Raw genomic sequence first — 27069 nt, forward strand, 5'->3', positions numbered from 1 at the left:
TAGGCCATACTTACAGGATGGGGGACTCCATCCTGGGAAGCAGTGACTCTGAAAAAGGTTTGGGGACTGTGATGGATGATCCAGCTGAGCACAAGCTGCTACCGTGACACTGTGGCCAAAAGTGCTAATGCCATCCTTGGATGCGTAAACAGGGGAATCTTGAGTAGGAGTAGAGAGAGCATTTTACCTCAGCGTTTGGGACTGTTGTGACTACTGCTTGAATACTGTGCCCAAAAGAGCCACAAGAATGATTAAGGAATTAAAAAACATGACTTACAGTGATAAACCAAATAGACTGAACTCTGAGTCTAACAAAGAGATGGTCAAGGGATGATTTAATTAGAGTCTATAAGTACCTACGTGGGGAACAAATATTTAGTAATAAGTTCTTCAATATACCACGATCCAATGTCTAGAAGTTGAAGTTAGACAAATTTGGACTGGAAATAAGGCATACGTTTTTTTAAACAGAGAGGTTAATTAACCTTTGGAATAAATTTACCAAGGGTCATGACTGATTCTATATCACTGACAATTTTTAAATCAAGATAAGACGTTTTTCTAAAAAGATACGATATAGCAATTATTTTGTGCAAGTTCTCTGGCCTGTGTTATACAGGAGATCAGACTAGATAATTAAAATAATCCCTTCTGACCTTGGAATCTATCACCATTTTGGGGTCTGAAATCACATGTGATCAAAAGGAAATCTCATAGCTTAAAGTTCTAAATTAGGGATCCTGCAAAAAGTATCAACAAGCCACACCTGCAGAAGAGCTGCAGCAATCCCTAGTGCCTCCATTAGTTTCTTTCTAACTGAATGCAAGTCATAAAATATTCAAAAACTACCAAAATATGTAATTAAGAGGTTAGGAACCTCCTCTTTGTGGAGAGAATATTGGGTAAGTGTTTATCTGTTGCCATATTTATTTTCAGAAAGAACAAAAATATCTGTATGTAGTTAATTTTTTTTTCTCCAAAATGTCCACAACTCTTGGAAACTACATAACTTCCAAGGAGATCTCTAAAATAAAACAAAATTTTAAATGATCTAGAGAATGGGACAGCCTATTCTCCAGCCTTGTGCAGAACAATGGTAGCTGTTTTCTAAGCAATGAGAGATTTATTTATTTTTATGGGCTCCGCTCAAGAGGGCTGGGTCATTTACTCCTGCATACAAGGGCCACTGTGATAGTCCACAGCCAGTCAGCATAACCTACTAAAAAATCATGTAATGGAATAATTGTCAGGATGACATTTTGAGATATCAGGTTACAGAGCAACTTTAGAGTAGAGTATTCAGCATGGTTATTATCCCCAGAGTACGTTGGGTTAGTTGCCAATTCCAAATAAGCCAAATATCTTGGAAATGAAACACTTTTGGGTGATTTCCACTCACTACAGTTTGGTTTGGGAAAAACCCTCAGGTTTCCCTAAAGTTGTCCCTAAAACTACCACCACATTACAGTGACTTGATAATCTGTCACCCAAATTCAATACACGAGTTTCTGTATAACCTGAGACCACCAAGTCTTCAGTGCTCACTAAGGTTGCTTCATACAGCCCATAGTTAACTAATAGATGATGTTTCCTTTTCAGGAAAGATTGTCCTTGATATTTGTGATCATTTATTGTACTTAGACCTGAGAAGACACTTTAGTCAGGTTTTATTTCTGTACCATATTAAAAGTAGTCAAGGGCTAAACTTTGACCAAGGACTGTGAGCACAAATGCAGAAACTACAGTTCCTGAGAGCACTTACTAGGTGGATTAAGCTTTGATTTAAAAAATGCTTTTCAAATTCAAACTATCCTAAAAGTTAAAAACAATTAAACCTATACACAGCTGCCTCTGCATTTTGAAATTTATCACACTTTTAAAAACAGAAAAAGGGGTGAAATAGATTATGTACATAAGTGGACCAGTTCACAAGATATGTATGAAAAGTAGGCCATAAAGAGATAAGAAAAGTTTCATATAAACAGATGACCAGATTATCCCCTTCACCTGGAATAGTGACAGAGGAGAAAATCTCCCTGGCTCTACAGTCCCCAACAAATTGTTTTGTTGGGGCCTGGTGTTTGTCTCCTCCCATGTCAACATGAGTTGGTGGTTCAGACGACAACTCATAGATCTTACTAAAGCTATATGTATCACCCCCATCCCAATGGTCCTTTTACCTGCCTCTGAAACTAGAACCCAGAGTGTAAAGAAGGCCTCACTGAAGAGTAAGAGCAAGCTACTATATTAACTTTTCAGTGGGATTCACCACTGGTTCCTGTGTGTGAGAGGAGCATGCAAGTAGTACACTTCAGGCTCAATCATGGCCCAAAAAGCTAGCTGAATGGTCTGGGGATGGAGGTAGGGAGGAGAATCCTTGAGGAAGATACACTCCCCTTTCACAGAGGAAAAGCTGTGAGTATAGCCTACAAAATAAACTGCCCAAAGCTATAAGGCTGGATTTGAAGTGTATTGGTAATAAGCTACAGGTATGTACCATCGGAACAAGAGAAGACACTATTGTAAGGGATGTGATGTTTATGTATTATGCATTTGCCCCCAGGTGTACTTGTTAGCTTATGTAGTTGATGACCTGCAGTAACCTTGAAGACTTCCCCAAAGAACAACTTTGAAGTCACCCACATATATCATGGCCTAGATACCAATGAGCAGATTTCTTTTGGAAACTGTACTGAACACCACAGAAAACCTTAATTATATAAAAAGGTAGGTGAGACTTCATGTGAAATCTATCCTTAGATCCCATTTATAATGTGTCACGGGCTGTTTCAGAAGCCAATTTGAGAGAGAATGAAAATCTGAAAACAGGACAAAACAGAAAATTTCAGCACTCTCAATACTGTTAGTTGAGTCTATTAAGGAGCCAGATGCTGCTGCAGGAAGCTATTTTCTACAGCATGATATTGTGGTTCTATCAACATATTCAAAGCAGATGGGAGGAAAGGCGAAATGCAGTAAGACAAATGACATTGTTCAGCTACTCCAATATGTGCGAACCAGCAGTCTATTATTTTCATTTTTGTGCTTTCCAATAGCGTATTCACAAGGAACACTGGATTCCTAGGGGAAATACTTAGACTTACTGGTCTCCCATCCCAGAGTCCAGACACATGTTATTGACAAGGTGAACTAAATTTCCTGGGTGGATACGTCAGCCGCAAAGTTCCGTGGCATCCCCCCCGTCCCCTTACATATATCCATGTTCACAATCCAGTCTACCCTATTAGCCAGTATCAACAAAATAACAATCCACAAAGAGAGAAGGGTTAGGAAACAGTCACCACAATACATTGGAGGCCACAAAAAACATAGCTTCCTCTCTTCCCTACATTAATCAAAGGGCGCCAAAAAACCTATAAGTAGTTGTACAACAAACAATTGTTCTGGATTCAGGCCAGAATTTGGGGCAGAAATGGATTTAGTGGCACTGATGGATTACCCCCTGCTGTCAATGGATGGAAGGCAGACATCCATTCTCAACCTCATGTACCTCTCTGAAGCATTAAACACCACCAATCATGAAATACTTCTGTCCACCTGGGAGGTGTTGCAGGAGTCCAGTGAACATGCTAAAATGATTCAAATCCTTCCTGGTGGGATGAGTCAAAGGGAAGGGAAGAGATGGGATAGGAATTTAGACCCTTCACTTGTAGAATTCCACAAGGATCAGTTCTCACCAATCCTACTTAACTATATGCAGGTGTAACCCACACACCTTCTGGGTATGATGTTCTGTCCATCTAGCGGCACAGAGACCACTTCCAGATTAATGAGTCTGCTTTACAGCCTTAGCTAATGGCCATATGGCTTTTAGCTCATGCAGTAGAGGCTCATGCACTAGGCTCCAGAGACCCAAGGTTCAATCCCACCTGCCGACAACCGGGGTCTGTCGGTGTTACACGGGCACTAGGAGAACCACTAAGATGACAAGGAGTCAAGAGTGAGCAATATCCAGATGACACACAGTTCCACTTATCCTTCACCACATAAGACTATACTACCATAACCAAGATAGCCTGTGCTCAGATGAGATCAGCTCATGGATGAACAGCAGCTGGTTCAAGCGGAATCTCAGCGATACGGAAATTATGTTGGTAAACACAGGAAAATAAAAAGGTTGTCTAAAGCTCCAGGATAAGGACAGTGGTCGACAACTCCATTCTTCAGGCACATTGGTTATGTCCACTGCAAGAGTAAAAGCTCATCAGTGCAGGACGCAGAGCTTTCTTGGGGGCTGGTCCCAGTCTGTGGAGCAAACTTCCACAAGAACAAAGAACCATCAAAAGCCTCCTCACCTTCCAGTGCAAGGTGCACTTCATCGATTGTTCTTTCTCTAATACAAGTACTCAGCAGTATATACATATAAACAATAGAAACCTACCAAATCACAACACTGCACACATTCTTTACCTTGGGAATGACATGAGAGAAAGAACAAAAAACAAAACACACACACACGACAGATGTTATTCATATCTTTTAATGCACTTCCGGAAGGCTCTCAGATAGTATGGTGATAAGAGCAGTATAATAGTCTGTATAGAATAAAATAATGTGACAAATTTATCCCTAGTCTATTGTCCATTGAAGCCCATAGAGTTGCACCAAGAATGAGATACTCATAATACGGGATAGATGTGGTACAAACTTAGATTAATTTAGCCCATATTTAGTAAAGGGGAGATTTTACTGCTGAAGACAGATACCCATGGTACACTGCAGTATAAAGTCAAATGACAGTGTGATGTCACTAACATACAGGTTCAAAGAAATGAAGGTATTCATTGTGACAATGTGTGGACTGAGAATTTTGGCTCACTTCCCACCCAATGAGAGGCAGCTGGGGAATACATGGATGTGGTTTCCACATGGATCTCCCACTATGCTAGCCTGATCACTGGGACAGAAGATTTCCTCCATAGCGGTCTCCCTACCCACCTCCATATTATGAAGATGCAGTCCTATTACTCACAGCAACGTTTGCCTAGGGAGCAAAGAATGATCTTATCCCTTAACTGGGATGTCCCTATGACACAGAGAGCAGCCAATGCCAGCCAAACTGGTCCTATTACAGTATTATATTTTATATGGTTTTGGCGTATAAATAAAAAATAGTGAAAAAACATGCAGCAATTCCCTTTCTTTTCTTCCCCCTTCTCCTGTTAGCAGGGCATTTCAACAGCTGTGTGTTGGTTACCTAGGAAACTGCTGTGGGTTGATCTTTGATTGGATATGTTGTCAGACTGCTTGCCAGAGTTGTGGGCAGAGTTTAGAGTGGCAGACATATGCATGTGATGCATAAAGAAAGTAAATACTAGGCAACTTCATTTCTTTCTTGTGAGAGAGAGTTTTTAGGACTTTGGTTGTATGCTAACAAGCTAATTTATAGTAGGAGGAAATAGCTCTGCATTCTGTATGGAAGGGTTTCCCATACCCATACCCAACAAGCTAACATAGCCATTCCAAATCACCACTCATGAGTGCTAATCCTTTGTTGCTTAGCTGGCCACAATAAATTCAATGGCTTAGTGCCACCCCATTATGCACATTTTCTCCCCTCATATTGGTATCTGGGATATTTTGTAAGTGTGATATGTAATCACAGACACTCCATACTGTGGGCCAGGTTCTGGCCAGGTGCTGTGCATAGGTCTGTCAGAAGGTAAATAACTGGCAGAGATAGAGAATGAAGGCATCCACTGCCAGAAGCCATTTACTGTCCCAAAAGGAAGGACAGTAGAGGGTGGTTCTTCAAAGTCAGGGGATGTGAACTGCATTGTTGTTGTTCATAGTTCAACAACGGATCCCGAACAACATGCAGGGGGCAGGAACAATCTATGCGGGGAACACAGGATCAGTTCAGATACCAGCCATAATTTGGACACTGATTTTGCAGCATGTACACATGTTCATTTTGGGTACCTTGCCTACTTAAACCAGAATTTACCCTATAGGCATATCACTTTTCATGGCACACAGTATTTTTTTCAATTTCCCACAAAATATGTATGCATGCCTATCATTTCCCCCCCCCCCCCCCCCGGCAGTAAGCATAAGAAACCGTTTTAGACCGAAAGGAAAAATGTTACCAAAATAGGTATAATTCTGACTGAAGCAGCGCTACTCCTGCTAGAGTGTACCTGGGGAGTAAAGACGGCTAGCAGATTTGATAAAGGCCAAAAGTCATGCCTCAGTTCTTTACCCAGTTATAGCTTCTAAAGCTCAAAAGTCAGGCCTACAGTGGAAACTTTTGCCAATGTAGCAATGTTGGTAAGGGGGGTGATTTTTGCAACATTTCTAAATTGACAAAAATCCTATTGTAGATGCATCATAAAAGTGCTTTTGCTTGTATAGCTTATTTTGCTTGGGGAACCAATATAATGCATTTTTATGTCAGTATATGCTGTGGTTACACTAAGAGGGTTATACCAGTAGAGCTATACCAGCAAGACTTTTAAAGTGTAGGCTAAGCCTTAGAGGTTCACACCCAAGGCTTGAATTTGGCCCTAAAGGCCCAATGGTCTGATCATGCATCTGTTCCAAAATATCTTCAAAGCAACTAATTATGTAAGCATTGCAGGATGATGCCCTTCCAATATGTGGTCTTCAGAAGCAGGTCCAGAACTTCCCTTTGTCCTACACAGTATTCAGTGCAGTTTTGAAGCTAAAATAAATAAATCAGTTCTATAGGCAGCTTTCATATCAAGCAGAACCTGTCTAGCTTAGAGACTAAAATGTACCCCCAAGTTATGCTATTTAGAAACCAAAACCTGCAGTTAGGTACAATGCAAGGTGATGGCTAATATCAGAGGAAACAAGGATTATCTTGAGTACTACTTTGTGCAAATTTGAAGAAATAGCATTGTGACCTCTTTTGGGGGGCAAGATTCACTATGATTACTAATAGAGATAGTAAGGATAGTAAGGAGAGATAGTAAGAGCTCAGGAAGAAGTAATTTCTTTTAAAACAAAATTAAAGCTGGTCTTTTTTGGACCACTGCAAAATCCTTTTAAGAAACGAAACACTATTGCTTAAATCAAAACCGATTATTTTAACTTTATTGAAATCTTAGTGTTCACCTCTCTTGGGCTCTCACAGCTTAAGACCAGTTCTTCTTTAGACAGAAAAATGACAAAATTTTTAAAAGGTATTTGAAGTTTTTTCGTTCGAAATAGACACAAAATGCTTGAAGCAAAACTACTTTCCTGCAGTAGTGATTCCCTGGTTCTTCTGGAATTATGGATTTTAAATAAAAAACCATTGGTAGTACAATTTTGCATCCTAGATGGTGATTATTAGGACAAAGATTACTAGGATTATGGTGAATTGGCTTAATCACTGAAAATAATGAAAGGGACGATCAAATTTAGTGAATCATGGAGTTTGTTTGCAAAGGAAACCTTACACATACCATCTTATTACAAGGTAACATAAATTAGACTTATGAAAAGGCCAACATCATCCTGGAACGATGGTAGAGAACAGTGGTTCAAAAATCTCTAGTCCATGGACCACCACTGGTCTGTGGATCCCATAGTGTTAACCAAAAACTACCAGTGCACTGAGCTCTCCTGCAAGTAGAGCTGGACAGGAACAAATTTTCCCATCACATGAAGATTTCAGATTTCAAAAATTCCTCGTTAGGACAAAACATAGACCTTTCAAATTTTAGGTGCAAAACCAGAGACAACTCTCCCCCACATCCTCCCCAGAATAATCTGGAGGTTAAGAGATTCACTTCATTTCTGGAGAGAAAGCCAAGACTGAGACTGACACATGGAATAGCCTGGTGGTTCAGGCACTCATCTGAGATGTAGGAGACTCAGATTCAAGTCCATGCTCTGAATTAGTGAGGGCCTAAACCCTAGGCTATTCTGTGGTTTAGTCTTGGTCTTTCTGCAAAAATTCCATCCTGGTCCTGAGACACCTTCCCAATGAAAGCTTTGTCAAAACTGATAGGTTTCCATGAAAAGTTTTGGTTTTGACTAATTGATATTATTGAACAACAACAACAGGTTCAACAATTTGCTCTAAAGAAGAAAGCCAAAAGTAAATTATAATATTTGCCTAATATTTTTCCATATAAGCAATTGTTATAGCATTAGCTTCTCTTCTTCCAATAATGTTCTGTGTTTTAAAAGAAAGATTACACAGCTGACACCATCAATTGGATGCTGTATGTAACAAGATTGACACCATGTTACTATTATGTTAACTCACACAGTTTCCACAGGTTTTGTTTTTTTCTGTGTTTCTTTTGTTTTGTTTTTTTATTTAACTTCACTTGCATTTATTTCTTCATAAGTAAATGCATGCAAGTATGAAAACATCAAAGATGGAACAAGTCTCTGGGATGGCTGTTTCCTCACAAGGCCTTTCCTGTCTTAGGCAAACTAGTATTGACTCATTTGTGAACCACAAAAGGGACAAAAGGGTTTGCTTTTGAGTGGCTCTGAACTACCTTACTTTGCTGAGTACTCACAGAGGGTGACATCTGGCAATTGCTCCTCTTTCCTGAGGGCTCCCTCCTGTGGGTTTCTGTATTCTGTCATGTTAACAAAAGGGGTGATACATGCATGGAGGTCATTGGTTAGGGAGGAAGCATAAGTTGTAGTATCCCCAGCAGACTGGAGTCTCCACTGAGTCAGCTGGAAGAATCAATTATATTATCCATGTAAGGAGAGAATCGGGCATGAATGAGCACTAGCTGTCTTTAATTCAGCCTATATAAGACTGAGGTGATGTTGGTTGGTTGGTTGGTTGAAGGAAGAAATTGGAGACATGGCAAGGGTTATTTCGCTTCCTTTGACTGAAGATGTATTATAATCTTTTAGCCTTCTGAGTATGCTGTAGGCTCTCTTGCCCATGAATAAATGCATTTTGGGTAATGGTTTATCTCAGATTCTGGGGATTATGTGGGGAATTGATTAATTGGTATAATATCTATGTCATTGCTGAGTAATTTAACTTGATCTGGGGGAGTTATCAAGTCTGATTACTAAGAACATAAGAACAGCCGTACTGGGTCAGACCAAAGGTCCATCTAGCCCAGTATCCTGTCTATCAACAGTGGCCAATGCCAGGTGCCCCAGAGGGAGTGAACCTAACAGGTAATGATCAAGTGAGCTCTCTCCTGCCATCCATCGCCACCCTCTGACAAACAGAGTCTAGGACACCATTCCTTACCCATCGTGGCTAATAGCCATTGATGGACTTAACCTCCATGAATTTATCCAGTTCTCTTTTAAACACTGTTATAGTCCTAGCCTTTACAACCTCCTCAGGTAAGGAGTTCCACAAGTTGACTGTGCACTGTGTGAAGAACTTCCTTTTATTTGTTTGAAACCTGTTGCCTATTAATTTCATTTGGTGACCCCTAGTTCTTGTATTATGGGAATAAGTAAATAACTTTTCCTTATCTACTTTCTCCACATCACTCAATTTTATATACCTCTATCATATCCCCCCCTTAGTCTCCTCTTTTCCAAGCTGAAAAGTCCTAGCCTCTTTAATCTCTCCTCATATGGGACCCTCTCCAAACCCCTAATCATTTTAGTTGCCCTTCTCTGAACCTTTTCTAGTGCCAGTATATCTTTTTGAGATGAGGAGACCACATCTGTACGCAGTATTCAAGATTTGGGCGTACCATCGATTTATATAAGGGCAATAATATATTCTCCGTCTTATTCTCAACCCCCTTTTAAATGATTCCTAACATCCTGTTTACTTTTTTGACCGCCTCTGCACACTGCGTGGACGTCTTCAGAGAACTATCCACGATGACTCCAAGATCTTTTTCCTGATTTGTTGTAGCTAAATTAGCCCCCCATCATATTGTATGTATAGTTGGGGTTATTTTTCCCCAATGTGCATTACTTTACATTTATCCACATTAAAATTTCATTTGCCATTTTGTTGCCCAATCACTTAGTTTTGTGAGATCTTTTTGAAGTTCTTCACAGTCTGCTTTGGTCTTCACTATCTTGAGCAGTTTAGTATCATCTGCAAACTTTGCCACCTCACTTTTTACCCCTTTCTTCAGATCGTTTATAAATAAGTTGAATATGGTTGGTCCGAGGACTGACCCTTGGGGAACACCACTAGTTAACCCTCTCCATTCTGAGAATTTACCATTAATTTCTACCCTTTGTTCCCTGTCTTTTAACCAGTTCTCAGTCCATGAAAGGACCTTCCCTTTTATCCCATGACAACTTAATTTACGTAAGAGCTTTTGGTGAGGGACCTTGTCAAATGCTTTCTGGAAATCTAAGTATACTATGTCCACTGGATCCCCCTTGTCCACATTTTTGTTCACTCCTTTCAAGAACTCTAATAGCATAGTAAGACACTATTTCCCTTTAGAGAAACCATGTTGACTTTTGCCCAACAATTTATGTTCTTCTATGTGTCTGACAATTTTATTCTTTACTATTGTTTCGACTAATTTGCCTGGTACAGACGTTAGACTTACCGGTCTGTAATTGCTGGGATCACCTCTAGAGCCCTTTTTAAATATTGGCGTTACATTAGCTATCTTCCAGTCACTGGGTACAGAAGCCAATTTAAAGGACAGGTTACAAACCCTAGTTAATAGTTCCGCAATTTCACATTTGAGTTCTTTCAGAACTCTTGGGTGAATGCCATCTGGTCCCGGTGACTTGTTACTGTTAAGTTTATCAATTAATTCCAAAACCTCCTCTAGTGACACTTCAATCTGTGACAGTTCCTCAGATTGATCACCTACAAAAACCGTCTCAGGTTTGGGAATCTCCCTAACATCTTAAGCCGTTACTAAATTACTAATTTAGTATATTTTTAAAATGCTGTTTGAAGATGCCAAGAGCATTGGATGGGTGCTTTTATTATAGTTTTGATTTTTACAAAGTAAATTTCTGTAGTGAAACATCTCCCTGTTGAGTTCAAATCCTAAAGAAAGAGCCTTGAATCTCAACCTAATCCATAATCATGAGTTATTGTAATTTTATCAGACTCTTCATTATATCAACTAGTTCCAAAGGAAAAAAATCAAAACAAAAAGTCAAGTAGAAACAAAATTATTCTCACGGAAACATATCAAGAGCCTAATTCTGTGAGATGATCAGCACTCAACTCCCATCTTATTTACATGATCAGGCCCAAAATTAAAACTTAATCCCAAATACATTTTGCTAAAGCTTTTATAAAGTTATGACAGCTGGATGAACAATTTGTAACAAATTATTTATTTCAATTAGTTTTCCCACTCTCTGTTCTGAGCTTTCTGTCAACATATTGCAACATCCTCAAAATGTATTCATTTTTCTAAATTATGCAGTCCAGATACATCTTGAACCTGGAGCTTGCTCATGAATCAACTGTTGTCAATATTAGCTCTCAGATACACAGGTCACGCGTTATGTTGTTTCAGTTCTTTGGAAGGGGTTTCTGGTGCAAGCGTTCATAATTACAAATTTGTGGTTCACTTTCTGAAGCTATTCCAGAACATTCTGTTAGTGCTAGTCTACAGGGCAAATTACTGCACAACAAGCCATTATACATATCTGAAGTGTACCAGCTTGCCATGCAGTAATCCAGTGTGGACACTGCTAGAGTGTAGTGAAAGTCCCAAAATAGGCTGCACTCCAGTACTTTCACTATGCTCTAGCAATTTCCACATGGGATATTATTACCAGGAAACCTGGTGTAATACAGATTTGCCGTATAGTTTGCTATGCAGTAACTTGCTGTGTAGACATGGAGTCAGAATATGCTGTTATTGTTAGTGTACCCAATGGTACGATGATTTGCTAGAATATCTGTAGACTGCAAAACAAAGTGCAGACACAGTCAAGCAAAATGGATTTAAGAATAAATCCAAATAGTCACAAGATTTGCCATTATGTATAACTTGGGTTTATTCCCTACAGTGAAATGCAGACTAAGGCTCTGAGCCTGCAAATGCTTACACACACACACGCCTAACTTCATCCATAAGTAGTCTTAGGACTTCCATGGGGTTTGCATACTTAAATTAAGCACATGCATGTTTGCACAAGTGACCCCTTTAAGTCCCATTCCAGAATGTGAATAACTGGAGTAAAATGGAACTACTGATGAGAGTCAAGTTACTCACTTGGTCAAGTCTTTGCAGGATTCAAACTAGAACAACTTCCAGAATGTATTTATATTCTTATTCATTCCATTAAGTTGTTAATAGCATTTAAAGAAACTAGAAAATATCTTAAGAACACCCAACATCAGTCCTATTAGTTAATTGAATGCTGTTTTTCTAATTGTTACTTCCAGTCTCAAAACTGGCTGCAGCTGGTTCCCCCCCCCCCCAAGAGACCAAAGCACAGCAGTGGGATTTCAGGCACCATGCCAGTTTAGGCCCACATGAAATGGAGTTAATATATTCCATCTCTAGAAAAGAGGAAGATGCCAGCTGCATCACTGTAAAACATTCCCGGCAAGTATGTTTAGGGAATGAAAAGATGAGTGCCACTTGCCCTATTCCAGCTAAAGATGGTGTGAGGAGGAGGAGTAGATTAAAGAAAGATAAGAAAATGCTAGCAACAAAAACCCTTCAAAGTCTGACCAGATATAATCATTCCAGCATCTGCTTACACATTTGCTCCCTCATGACAACCAACACTTTAGTGCTACCATTTTTATAAAGCTTGTTTACCAGAAGATATAATTCAGACACAAAAACCTGGCATGAAGTCTCACTATAGGATTTTAAAAAAAAATATCATGACTATTGTACTTACAGTACCAGATACCAATTTCAGTTACACTGTTGTTAATTCAGAATAACTCCATTTGAAATTAGTAGAGGAACTCGGCATTTACCCAGGTGCAACGGAGATAAAAATCTAGCCCACAGAACATGGAATCCTATCCTACATGGTTTTATGTGCACAACAGCAATGAAGTTTCCTTTGGAGTAAGTCTTTCTAAGCTCCAATTTTTTTCAAATTGTTTTGATTTTAAAATGAAACTGTGTACACAGTTAGTTCTCAGCATGTATTACAGCCTTGAGATTTATTTCTTTACGCTGCGTGAGAATGAGGGGACATGAAAATCCATCTTTTTATTTGCTTTAGAGAACTGCCTGCTTTGTACGCACAACAGCTTCTACCAAAAGAAATTCTTAAGGATTTTTATCATTACTGACAATAGAAATATTCTCCTCCCTCACTGAGTGCACTCTCCTAGTAGCCTCATCACAAATCCTTGCTACTTATTTTGGGGATCAATAACATGTATTCTGAATTCTCACCTATCTATAACAGTAGTTGTATTTAAAGTTTTAAAATATTTTTAATATAAAAAGGATGACGCCACCTATCGGGTATGAATGAGCATGGGATGTGGGATGATTCAAGGTTCCTCCCAGTCCTTTTTCACCTCACCCATCTTCCACCCATCTCAAACAACAATACTTAGCAGAAAAATGGAACCTTACAAAAGCTTGGCAGCTGTGTCCACAGCAACTGATCAGTTCCAACTTTGAATTGCCCTGCTATTCCCCCAACAGATATGCTCTGGAATACACTGAGAATCAGATTGGGAAACCTTGAGAATATTTTAAATTTTTGATGCTGGGTCAGCTGAGCAGAGAACTCATAGGTCCAGTGCTGAAGTGTACTGAAAAAGGAAGACAAGAGGTATGGAAAGTCTGTGTGGCACGAGAAGGAAGGAGAATAAAGGAGATTAAGGTCACTTTAGAACCGAAGGCTAAATATCACCTAAGAGCAAGAATGTTTCTAAATTTGGATCACAAGTATCCCTTTTTATAGCCAGTACATCAAAATTCATTTTAGGACACCCTTAAAAAAACACAAGAAAAATGTCCATTTGAAAATGCTTAAATACATTTAAAAATGGGAAGTTTAAAAACAAACAGGATCTATATTTAAATAGCAAATTACAGGATACCATCAAACAATGAAATTCAGCTAAATAACTCATACATGAATCTTAACTCAGTCTCGTGTCCCCCCACATTTTTGTGCTCATGTACTTTCAAGTCCAAATTTCACTTTTGATGATATTGTATATATCCATGTATAGCAATATTATAGGGAGAGGAGTTCAGAGAGATTACAGACAGCATCAGAATGCTGTGCGACATTTTATTGCCATTGCCCAAAGGTAACTTGTAAATTACATGGGGATTTTAATTTCAAGGTAATTAATTAATCTGAGCTGCTATTTCATTTTAACAGAACAATATCATTGTGAAAACTTGCATGAAATGCAAGACGTCTTATGGAAGAAATTCTGTTCCTTAAAGCAATCTGTTCATGAATACAGTACAAAACCTACTGTCCACTGCACCTGTGATACTCTGCAAGCTATATAAGGTACTGAGATGACCTACTTTATTTTGATGGGGGCAATTTATCCTAAAACGACATGTACAAATGTATTACATGCTAATGTACAGATAAATGAACACAAAGCCTGACTACAGTCTCCTAAACCAGTTTAAAATTCAGTTTTAGTGATCAGTTTAGAAAACTGGACTGGTATCCAGTCCAATGGAGAGACTGAATGGAGTTTGAAAGAAGTAACTAATTGAATATATTTCTAAATTAACGAAGGTATATAATTTCCTTCACATCCCTAAATTAGATCAACATTCATTAGAAGGACAAGTTCCTTTTAAAATTCTATGACCTATTATCCCAAATATAAAAAAAAAAAAATCAAAAATTGAAATTAAGCTTTCCATATATTTCCAAATCCTAGAGTAAAACATCTGGAATTGTACCTTTTCTTCTCACTTTATTTTCTAATTTCTCAATTATTCTTTAAATGTGCTGTAAATTGCAATATATTTTAGGTTTAAGAAGAAATAGAATATAGGTTAGGCACTAATAAGAATGTATGAAATTATGAGCACAAACGCAATACACCACATTATAGTTTAAAATTTTAAAATAGAACCCATATTTTCCAAGCACTACTCCATATTGTAGTCTCATCTTTACATTTAAAAGCCACACAGAGTTATTCATTAAAGTTACACAATACCTCCAAAATGAACTTTCTTCTTGAATCTCGAGTTCTCAGTCATAGTTTCTAACCTAGGTGTAACCATCTCACTTGAATGTTTTGATCTTTTGCATCCCCACGATGAAACAAACACAATCCAGATAGTTACATTATTTCAAAATTTTCTATTTCAGCTGTACACAAAAAGTTGCTCCAAAGTGCAGGATTTAAAAAGAAAAAAAAAAAAAAGAAAGAAAAAGAAAAAGGAAGCTTCTAAATTTTTAATCCATAATGACGTCGACAGTAATTCTTAATCATGTAAACAAAAATAATTTTAAAAAATCCAGTTTCAATCAAGGAATCTGTTATTTTACACAAGTTGTAGGCTCAGAATCACAGCCCATATCCTTCTAGTTCCAAACTGTACCAACAGATTTTTTTTCCTGGTGCAGGTTTCCATGGAAATGCATCAGTCACTAATCTAAATAAGTGCGGGTGAAGGACGCCTGAAAACCTAGAGCAATTACGCATGCCATTAGAGAGGAAAAGAATATGATTCAACCCAGCTATTAGTAACATGGTACAGCTATCACGTCTATGTTTTTGTTGTACTGCTCCAAACAAAACTGCTTTACTGTTTTTGCAAACCCACTCTTTTCTACTGCCTCTTCAAAAAATCCATATTAAAAATATCTCTCAGGTAGTGAGTGTGTGCTGAATTCAGACCATTTCCGATGCAAAAAACAACACTAATACAGTTAACTAGCATGTATTTGTTTTACCATGGTTATTTATTTAAACATGAATCCTTCCCTCCATATCTAAAGCAAAGTATCTTTGACCAGTTATTTCCATAAGAAATGAGAAGGCTGATGCTTTGATCTGCATTAAAGGGGTCTTAGTTCCTGAGAAATCCATTTAAATATAAAAATCTGGGTTGCATAGTGTGTTTCTACCAGATAGTTAACTATCACAATCAACAATGGGCGAGAGTTTGTATCCTTGTACATAAAATCCATGCAATTCAGTACCCAGCATATTTATGTTTGGTACAATGCACAGCAGTATGGGGTTCAGTCTCCTATATCTGTGTATAGACGCAGAGAACTCTTAGCCACTACAATCACTTCCTTAAGGTTCACTTCTGCTGTCATGCAGAAACCAAATGACAATGGATGGACAGTTGGCATGCTGAGACTGCTACATAGTACACTGAACCATAATTTCTCTGTTGTCTTGTCCTCCTCCTTCCATCCTCATTTGTTTCTCTTCCAGCTATTGCTTCCTGTCATATCCTAAGGAGCTAGCAATTTGGGGCATGGGCTGCATTTTTATTACAGCACAACGTAGCCCTGGATAAAAATGTGGCTCACCAGATGCTACTGCAAGACAAGTACAGTCAATTGCTTTATCGGGAGGATGAAACTATTAAAAAATATAGAGGTAGCACCCCCCTATTAAGATTGTCTGACCCTTCCCATTATAAGATCCAGTTTTCAGTTGCAAGTAACTGTCAAAACCATTAAAACCATTTGGGCTTAAGTTTTCCAAGCTGGATGTCTGCCTCAGGCTGAACATTTTTTGAAAGTTTCAGCCCTCGCAGTTCAGCTATTTCTGAGACCAAGGATAGGGAAAAATACATTATTTTGCCCATGTTAAAACATTCTGGTGACCTTTTCTTTGAACAACTCTAGCGCCCTATGATTTGCATCAGGGACTTGAAATCAAATAAGGGTATGGCCTTTGCATCATGGATGTGCTTTTTGCCATCACTGTGAAAGTCTGCCCAACTCTGGTCAAGTCATAGCTGTTGAAAAGTTGCTGTTCAAAATGCCCAGTAGAAATTTCTTAGATTTTAGCAGCTAAAACGTCTGAAGATTCCATCCTCATTGAGCATGAGCCCCTCCCCCCAGCTCATAGCTCCCAGTGCTGACCCGACTGCACACGCTCCATCTCCAAAAAAATAACTGACCATGGTTCTCTCTAGCCCACCGCTACAGTTGCAAAACCTGACTTTTCCTGTAATTGATGAATCCTTATGGAAGGCAACTATTTTTTGTCAATTGTGTTAAATTATTTTGCCTCTATTCCCTAGTTTTCCTAAGTTTTAAAGAGTGTCCCCTCATTAGAAGCCTCTTTCCGCTCCCCCCACCAATAAACTGTGTCCAATCACTCAAACTATGAGTTAGTCTGTTTGAATAAACTAAGTAGCATCAGGCCAGGTCAGTACTTGGACTGGAGATTGCCATGGAAAACCCTAGTGTACAGTAGGTTCACTAAGAAACATGTTTAAATAAATTATTAAATTTTAAGGATGGTGCAGATTATCGTTACCAGTACACCAGGATTAAATGCAACACAAAAAGGACCTGGCTGCTTTTGATCAATAAAGATACCACTGAACTTTCTGCAAGATTAGAGATGTATTTGTATCAGTTTTGTATCCTGGGCAGATTACTAAAATTCAGTCCATATTTCAAGAGGATAATTTTCTTTTTCTTTCAAACTGCTGTGCACCATTAAACAACTGTCCCATTTCATCCAAAAAGTGTAAGATAGGGTTACCATATTAAAACATTTAAAAAAAGAGGAAACTCCACAGGGCCCCGCCCCCGGTCCCGCCCCAACTCCGCCCCCATTCCAACCCTTCCCCAAAGTCCCCACCCCAACTCCGCCCCCTCCCCTGAGCGTCCCGCATTCCCCCTCCTCCTCCTCCCTCACAGCCACAAGAAACTGCTACCCGAGCGCTACCGGCTTCACAGTTTGCCGGGCAGCCCCCAGACCTCCAGACCCTGCACCCCCGGCGCAGCTGGAGCCCGGGAGAGGAAGTGCCTGGCAGGGGGCGCAGGGTTTGGAGGTCTGGGGGCTGCCTGGCAAACCATGAAGCCGGTAGCGCTCGGGCACCTCGGCTCTTCAGCTACACAGAGCTGAGATGTCTGGGGGGGGGAGCAGCAGCAGCCGCCGCTGGAGCCGCTCTAAGGTAAGCAGGGGACAGGGATGCCGGTAAAGCATTTTCCCAGACATGTTCGGCTTTTTTGGCAATTCCCCCCAGATGGGGATTTGAGGCCCAAAAAGCCGGACATGTCCGGGAAAATCCAGACGTATGGTAACCCTATAGTTGATGGATTCACCAGAAAAATGCATGTCATTGTGCAATGAGGTCTGTGTATCTGTGAGCATCTATTGGTTCTACATGTTGCCCAGTTTATGCCCTGAAAAGTAACATCTGAAAGCCTTTGCAATTAAATTCAGCTAATGTATCTACAAATGTACAAAATAGTCTGGCTCATTTGCAAAGTGTACTGAGGTCATCTGGCTGAAAGACAAACAGGAAATGCACCCTCATCAGCTTCAGAATTTTGGAAGACTGCAAGTCAACAGGACTTTGCTATTCAGATAAAAGTTAACAAACCCTTGAAAATTTCTCTTAAAGTTGATTTTTTCCCAAGCCTGTTACCTTACACTACCTTTTCCAAAGCAACATCGATTCTGGACATTGTCATAGAACTCCACACACTGTTTCAGAGTCCAGTGCTACAAAGGGGATTTTCAAGGGAAGATACTTATGCCTCCTCAGAGCTTTAGCTCTCACAGGATCACTGTTTTGTACAGTTACAGTAAAATCTGCTTTATGGTCTCTCTCAGCAACCTGATTTAATACCTTGTTTCCTCTTCTCACTACCATTCTTCACTGGGTTGGATGGTTAAAATACTATTTTTCCCCACAACCATCAAATCCTTTTCGTAATCAACATACTTGTTCCCAGAATAAAGTTGCTCTTAAAATAGAATTTTCTATTTGCTGGCTCAGTCACCTAACAATCCAATATTTTTACATCTGCTAATTAAATGCTAGTTATACAAAAATATTTCATTTAACTCATTAGTAATATAAGCTATAAGAATAACTGCTTATTGCAATAACAGTGAACAATTACAAAATTTGAGATTATAAAGTAAATTGAATCACACGTTAAGAGAACGTAATGTTTTCCACATCCACAGAGAGCCACCATTTTACTCCAGTCAGAACAATGTTTTTTTTTTTAGATTAAACAAAAACCAAATAAGTACAAAAGTAAAGCCTATAGGAGAAAGTATAGGGTATCTGTATGTGTGTTTACACCTTCCCTCTAATAGTCTGCATTTAAAATGGACACAAAATAGTAGTTTTCTGCAGACTTTTTAGAGATGAATATCACAGGAAAAACAATCACAACAATTTCATATATCACAGAGAACACATCAGAATGCTGGAAAACCCAAAATTATATTTGTTATGCCTCTTAATTAACTATCATATAAATTAATCTTACAGCGTTTAGGATGAACAATTAAGAGGCATAAACCATAGGCTTCCTCCTATTCTCCAGAGGCATTTTCGTGCCAAAGATTCCTGCTTCACCTCCCTGGCAGAACATGGCATTGCCGCCTCCTTTAAATCTCCAACTAAATATAGACCTTCTAGCCTTCATTCATTTTTTCCCCCCACATTCTATCCTATTCCACCCTCTCTTCCCACTCCATTTCTCTTTCCCCCTCATTTTATCATCTCCCTATACTACCCTATTGTCTGTCCACTATGCCTGCACCCCTTTACCTGTTGGCCATTCCTGCTATCCTCAGGCCAGTGCTAATTTCTCTATGCTTGGGAACTGGAAGAAAGTGTCAAGAATTGATACTAGAGTGCAAGTTATTCTTCCTGCCAGATCGCATCTGCTGCCAGACCAGGGTCAGGGTGCTGAGGGAAGAGAAGAATGAAGACCCCCCAAAAAACACAGGGCAGATCCTCAGGTGGCGTAAATTGTGATAGCACCTTATACTGATGAATTCATGGCTGCTCTGGGAATACCCTTGCTTTTCTACTAGGATTGAGTTAGGATGACAGTAGGGCTCGTTCCAAAGGAGTTACAGCGAGGCACAGTGTCATTTTGGGTTGGATTGTCACTCTTCTATAGCACTTTTGTCTTGTATTGACATAGATCTCTGTTCTTAGAGCTGTATAAGTCACACTGAAATAACTTATGTGTGCTGAAGCCTTGTACTGTTAATGTAAGTTACATACATAAAAGACGGGCTGTACCTGTAATTGTGAACACATTACAGTATGAGTGTTTTGTTTGGCATGCAGGAGTGTCATTCAGATTGCGAGCTCCACCAGTGAAGATTTGGTTAGGGTCCTCATTTAGAGTATATTGACCAAAGCTAAGACTAAAGAACTCCTATAGCTAAATAGTTGGCCATGTATTATTTATAAATAGGAAAATTTTACAGAAAGCTTAGAGAGTTTAAGTGTTTAAGCTGTCTAATTAAAAGCTGACCTTGCTTATTTCCTTTGTGGTACATTAAAAAGTAAGGTCTCCAAGCCTCCCAAAGTCCTCAGAGCAATCAAGTTACCATTGTTTTATAGCTTTGCATATTTTATATATGTTGTATATAAAAATAAAATATGATTTTTGTTTGTTATTGCCAGAGAAAAATCTTGCTAAAATCCTGAAATAAATGTTGAAAGTCTTGTTCATACATCCACATTCTCGTACTACTGATCACTGGGCAGTGAAATACTGAACTAACAAACAGACAATCTTAAATATCCATTTCCTACAACATCTAATCCTCGCTTGTGAGAAATTATGGCAAAGCAATTAATTTTCAGTTCATTTAATTAAGCGAAGAGCTTTTTTGCACTCTTTTAGTAAGGGCATGTTTTCTGATAATATTCTAAGTAGCCCTAACACCAACAAAATTCCACTCACTATTAGATATCGCACCATGTGTTTCAATGCTATCCTGAGTTAGGTTGGGCCAGGATGCTCAGGCTCTGACAGTATCCTTGCCGGTCTGATAAATGGCTTCTGATGCTCTGTACTTGGACCTGATCTGAGCTACCAGTAGCCATTTCATTGTCTCATTAACCTCCAAAAGCTAATATAACATTATTTGGAAGCTAGGTATTTCACCCGTTTATGGTGTATTGCACATTTTTCTAACTGTAGCAGTGTAGGAGGTATCAAACCTTACCGTCACATTACGTGGATTATACTTTTGACTATTCTCTGCTTGTGTAACGGCACCAGACCTGTGACCCAGTTTTATCCAGGCTGGTAATACTAACTTTACAACACATTGCAATTCACAAAACTTACTGTGATAGGAGTTAGTACTTGAACAGACCAGGATATTATAGGTCTTTGGAGCCTTTCTACAGGACAGTAAAGTTAGTGCTACAGCTTACTTGGAAGCTTTCATTACCTTCTTAAACATGTTGCATCAAGCCTCAGTGCCACCCCTCTGTCTTCGTGGCCACTGAGGATACTTACTGCTAGCACATCAGATGACAACCTCTCCCATTTAATTTCTGTAATTTAGGATGGGTATTTTGGCTGGGTGGCAAAAGTGGCAAGCAAGCACTCATAGAAGGGACTTTGAATGGGTGTGCTTTAGGTCCCATCCAAATATTGTCCTGCCCCCATCATTCAACAAGCCAGGCTGTGCTAATTTCCAGCGTTTCAAGGACCACATCCCCCTGAACCTCAGTAGCCAAATGTGAGACTTTGGAGGGAATGCATTTTTGTTGAGATGTTACTGATGCATCAGAAAGTGGTTCATGCAATGAACAATATACCATTGGGCATTCTCTCCTACACACCCAAAATGTTTCAACTACAATGGGAGTAGTGGGTGCATAAATGTGAGACCAGGACCAGAACAGCTAAACCAAACATACAAACAACTTGTATAAACTAACTTTTGTGCCGAGATGAATAGGTGAAGAAAAAAGGAAGCCAGACCAGTGTCTGCAATTAAACTTTGAAACATATACCTCGCCTATGGTGGTCCTTAGTCCTATGCTCCATTTATCTCATTTGGTTAGTGCTTAACTAGACTGCATTGTACATTGAATAAGTCCATTAGTTTATACATTTAGTTTGTTCTAATATAGCTAGTTTTTAGGCTCCAGGACCTACCTATCACATGGAGTGGAGGGAACCATATCATTAGTGAATGTGACTAAAATGTGACTGAAGTAGAATTTTGGGGCGCACATTTCTGTCCAACAGGCTGCATACGATCTCCCCATCTTCCCCATTTACACAGTCATTTCACAACATGATATTGTGATCAAGAGGTGCTCACAGCAGTTTGATTTTTGAAAGAAAGCAATGAGACAATGATTTTCCAGCAAGCGCTAACATTTCCAAAAAAAAAAGAGCTCAGTTGTTCTAGATATGGGAAAACATATGTGTCTTGGGTTTAAAAAATAAATCCAAATTAGGGTTTCTATTTTTCAGAATGACTAGCTATAAAGGTGAAGATATGGGCCACTTCAATAAGTCATCAGTGAAATGCAGTGCAGCAATTTTCCATGACAAGATGTCAAAATTCTATAATGTGTAAAAAAAAAAGTATTTTATGGCGATTAATTGGTTGACCTCTAGTTATAGCTTCTGACTGATGCTCTTCCATAAATGCCAGCAGCAGGATTAAGCACTTAAGAATGGTATGTAAACTCTGCAGTAGCAATAATTGAATGTATTGTTGATTAAGGCCCTTGTGTCAAACGCTTAAGGAAAACAGATCTAAATATTTAAAAGATAAGCTGGAATATTCATTGGGTTTTGCTATCTGAAATAGTCTTAAAAAGGTGTATTCAGTTTTGAGAGCACCAGGAAGAGCAAAAAAGTGACTAAAGATGTGTACTAAAAAGCAGTCTGCAGAACCACTTGCAGTTTAAAAATACATCACTTGTAGTTAACATTAAATCCAAATGGAAGATCAAGGGGGAAGGGAGTGGGAGAATATTACAATTAGTGTGCAAGATTATTTTCGTAAAAGCCTGCAGACAGCATTCTTAAAGAAATTAGACAGGCCTAACTAGAAGCAGGGCTAAGCCAAGAAGTTCAGACCCAAAGTTTGAGAGAATTCAAAAAAACTCATGTCTCCATCAGGGTCGAGAAACATCTAGATAACATCAAAAATGACTTGCCTAATGCCAGAGTGAGTGTGCAGGTGTTAGAATTCCTGTTCGAAACACTATCTCAAAAACCATATTCCACTGTGAAGTGGCTCCCTAAAATTAAAGCAGATATATTTTTGAGGTATTGAATGTTTTTCATTAAGTGCTTAGGAAAATTCTAATCATAACAAGGACATCCAGAAATCCCAGCATGATTGATGAATTCAGGATGGCTATTCATGCCACTTGAAATTCATTGGAGACAAAAAAAGTAGCATGACCAGTATCCAATTGCTGAATTTGGCAATTTTGCCATAGTACTAGATTTTTAATCTAATCCCATATACAGAGGAAAATTATATTCTGACAAGAGATAAGAAAGGTTTCCTTTTCATATTCTATAGAGGAAGGAGAGTTGTACATATGGATTTTGTCCTGTGGCAATTTAAACAGTATCGGTTTGTTTTTGTTTTGTATGGTGGAACTGTAACATACATCTTCAAACCCCCCTAAATATCACTGTTGTATACATGCATTATGTTTTACTTTAAAAAAAGGGAACACACTCCAACAAACCTTGAAACCAAATAGAAAAATACAGGATCATATTTAAGGGTTCTCTTCTGCATGTATTACCTTGTGCATAGTGCAGAGACATCCTTAATATTAATAAACCTACTGAAAAGTGCTTTGTGAAAGGAGATAAATTCAAGGATGGAAATGTATTCTCAGGTCATTGGTCAGTGAACAGCTAGAGCAATGGTTACAGTGGACTGAAGTTACATTTTTGAAGTGTAAAACCTATGCCATCAGATTGAAGGAGAATTACCAATATTACATACAGTGCTGGATTGTTGCCTATCCTATGAAACAAGGCGTGACCAGGGAGATGAGATGATTGTGGATAGTACTTATCTGATAGAAAAGTCACTGTGAAATAGATTGAGAACCATAAGACTAACTCAAATAACTTTTTTATTTCTTACATGAGGATGACCAAACACCACAAACAAGCATTACTGTAATTCTGCTAAGGTATTTTTATAAGCTGTCAAAAAGAAATTACATAATTTGCAATAAAAATACAGTGAGGACAAACTAGATTTCCATAACAATCAAACTATCTGTCAAGATAATTTCTGCTCAAAATACTCCAAACCACACACACTGCCTGATTCTTATACAGTATCTACATCTAGAGGAAAAAACAAAAAGCATGAGACACTGAAAATACAGAAGTATTTTTGTAAGACAGGACACAAACTGCAGCTTTAGTCTGAAAAGCAACTTTGTAGGAGTGGCCTTGTAGGATTCCATAGTGTTTAATGAATCCAAATGAAATGTGTTCTGTTTATGAGCAAAGAGATTATTTTTCTAACTGAAAACTCAGCCTGGGTTTTTCTAGGTAAGTCATAGGGCTTTTGTTACATCTGTATGAAAATCCATTTTAGGTATAACAGTTTGTAACTCGGTATACCAGTCTGTTCACCATGCCCAAGGAAAACAGAAAACAACTTCCTCTGCCATAAGCCTGTAGAGCCAACATACTATCAGACACTGAGAAATAAAAGCTTACGTGTCACTAAAATGAGTGATTTTAATTTTGAACAAACATAGAAAGTGTATCACTGGGGTAAAAGAAGGTCCCAGAGTAGAATGGCACTACATCACCTTCAATACCATTTATCTGTCATAGCCGCCACTAATTTGTTAGTTACATCATCCACGAACATTAAATGACTTCTCTTTAGCTAATGAAGCCTTCAAAAGCCAGAAGAACCACCAGCCTCAAAAACAAAATACATCACAAATGCTGGAGGGAAATTATCTATGGCATTAAGCCATCTCTAGCTAGTACTAGACTGTCTATAAATTTAAAGTTTCTAATGCTTTGTCAAATATAGTTTTAAAGTTTCTAAAAATAATAGGAAAAGGCCTTCACAAGTAAAGATTTTTTCTCTAAGATGACATAAGGAAGTAATTCTAGCAGGTTTTGTTAGAAGGACTTTGAAATCTTTATAGTACAGGATGCCCCTAGATGCATCACTGGCAGATTGTATAGCTATACCATTAACTGCTACTGACGTCAATATGGGTCATGCAAACTTAATGTTTTATGTTACAAAAAGGTCCTTTGTCATATCTGAAGATGCAACTATAGGAATGCATGTAATAGATACTATTTAAATAGTACGCATGGTATCATCTGTACTATTCTATTTGTGACATTCCCTATATTTAGGATGAAGAATTACCTGAAGTTGCAAAAGTCAAGGTTTTACACAGTGATCATCATACATGAAGTCACTACTCCCACTAAGAGGAATAAGTGGCAATTCATATTAAACAACAATAATAAAGTAATAATAATAATAATAATGATAATAATAATAAAAAATCTACCTTAGTGTGACCCAGGAACCTCTTAGCACCAACTGGCAAGAGGCACAGAGTGGGTGCACAGGGATCTCCTGGGTCCTACATGTACATTCTAGTTCATCAAAAGAATGTCATGTGAGGTCTCAAATAAGAGACTGTGTCACAAAGGTCATCAATACTGCAAAATGCATGTATGGATGTTGTGTAAGCAGTTTGGTTTTTTAAAATATATATTATATATACACATACACACACTATAAAATATGTTTTTAAATCTGTCTAAGAACTGATCACCACCAAAGCTGAAAAACATGTTCTCTGTCAGACAAATGTTTATCTGGCTGTTTACTTGTAAATTAAGTACTCTGTTTCACAAATGGTCTCCGCTCATCAGTCTGAATTGAATGCTAATAAAGGATTCTGAGAATCTCAAAATAGAGAAAAGGAACAGGAAAAAGCAAACAGCAGGGCAGAGGTTGGGGTGGGAGAAGAACCCTATGCATCATCAAAAGATTTGCTCTAAAATATTTGGGGGACAAAAGAAGACACTTCCTTCACTGAGGAAGTAAATGGACAGTGAGTGTACTTCATGAAAAAAAGGTCTCGAGCAGGCTTGGTTGAAAACGCTAGAGGGGTTGAAAACGCTAGACTTTGGGCGAGATCTTCTTTAGGCAGAAGGTTAACCTGTTAAGTTTAGTCTCTAGAAAACGTGTTACAATTTTGTTTTGTATGTGACCATTTGTTTCCAATATTCTTACTCATTATCACTTGAATCTCTGTTCTTTGATAAACTTATTCTTGTTTTCACTATAAATACATCTCAGTACTGTGGTGTTAAGCAAAGTGGTGATCCTGAACTGAATCTTACAAGCTGTTGTCCACTGTTCCTTTGGGAACAGTATCCCTGGTCATTCTGAGAGTATTCAGTGAGTAAGGCACTACAAGTAACACTCTGAGGACTCGGGAGTTGGTATGTGCCTTTCACTAATCTATATAGACAGAATGAGGCCTGGAAGGCAGTGCTTGTGCTGCCAGCGGCTGGTGATTTCAGTGAGCTGATCCACAGCAGGTACAAACAAGACTCGATCATATTAAGGGCAGGTGGTTGGTACTCCTGGGAGCGTCACACTTAGCCCCCATTTTTGTAGTATCCAAGTGGCTAATAATCTTTACTTTATTTATCCTCAGAATACACCGTGAAGTAAGGAAGTGCTATTATCACAATTTTATAGGGGAACTGAGTGAAGTACAGAGGAACTAAGTGACTTGCCCAGGGTCACATGGAAAAACCAGTAGCAGAGCATGGAACTGAACCTGATCTCTCAAGCCTGAGGCTAACATCTCAATTAGTGGGCTATCCTTCCTCTTAATATAAAGATAGACCCTCATTAAAATCAAGTTTTAAATTTAAGAGTTTCCAAACTAAGTAAAATTTTTCATTGGAATGAAATTTTGTTTTTACCTAGATGTTTCTCTTAGGGTATTTTAAGACACTTTTTTGAAAAACTGTGACTGAAGATAGGGGGAAATTGCTTACGGCATCCACATGCTTTCCCCCAAAAGCAAACAAACAAACAAACAAAAAAAACCCCAAAAAAGTCTTGCTTAGAATTAGTTTTGCAAACAAATATCTTCCGCTTGGCAAGAGTAGATTAATAACCTTCATGGTATGAGAACAGATGAAATAATAAAGTTTCAGAATGACTGCAGGTTTATAAATATTACA

General features: G+C 38.6%; 1 protein-coding gene across 13 annotated transcripts in view; it reads right to left on the minus strand.

The window, feature by feature from the left end:
* Positions 1–27069, minus strand: part of SHANK2 (SH3 and multiple ankyrin repeat domains 2) — a 640917-nt gene that overhangs the window by 223091 nt on the left and 390757 nt on the right. Inside the window, exon 1 of one of the 13 annotated variants that reach the window (XM_065592639.1) lies at positions 15047–15409. The exons of the other annotated variants lie outside the window; for them this stretch is intronic. Coding sequence (XP_065448711.1) covers positions 15047–15113 — 67 coding nt within the window. The 5' untranslated portion in view covers positions 15114–15409. Of the gene's footprint in view, positions 1–15046; positions 15410–27069 lie in introns of those variants that run through there. 13 annotated transcript variants of the gene reach the window in all.

The sequence above is a fragment of the Chrysemys picta genome, chromosome 4, assembly GCF_011386835.1.
Source record: "Chrysemys picta bellii isolate R12L10 chromosome 4, ASM1138683v2, whole genome shotgun sequence".
Taxonomy (NCBI): domain Eukaryota; kingdom Metazoa; phylum Chordata; order Testudines; family Emydidae; genus Chrysemys; species Chrysemys picta.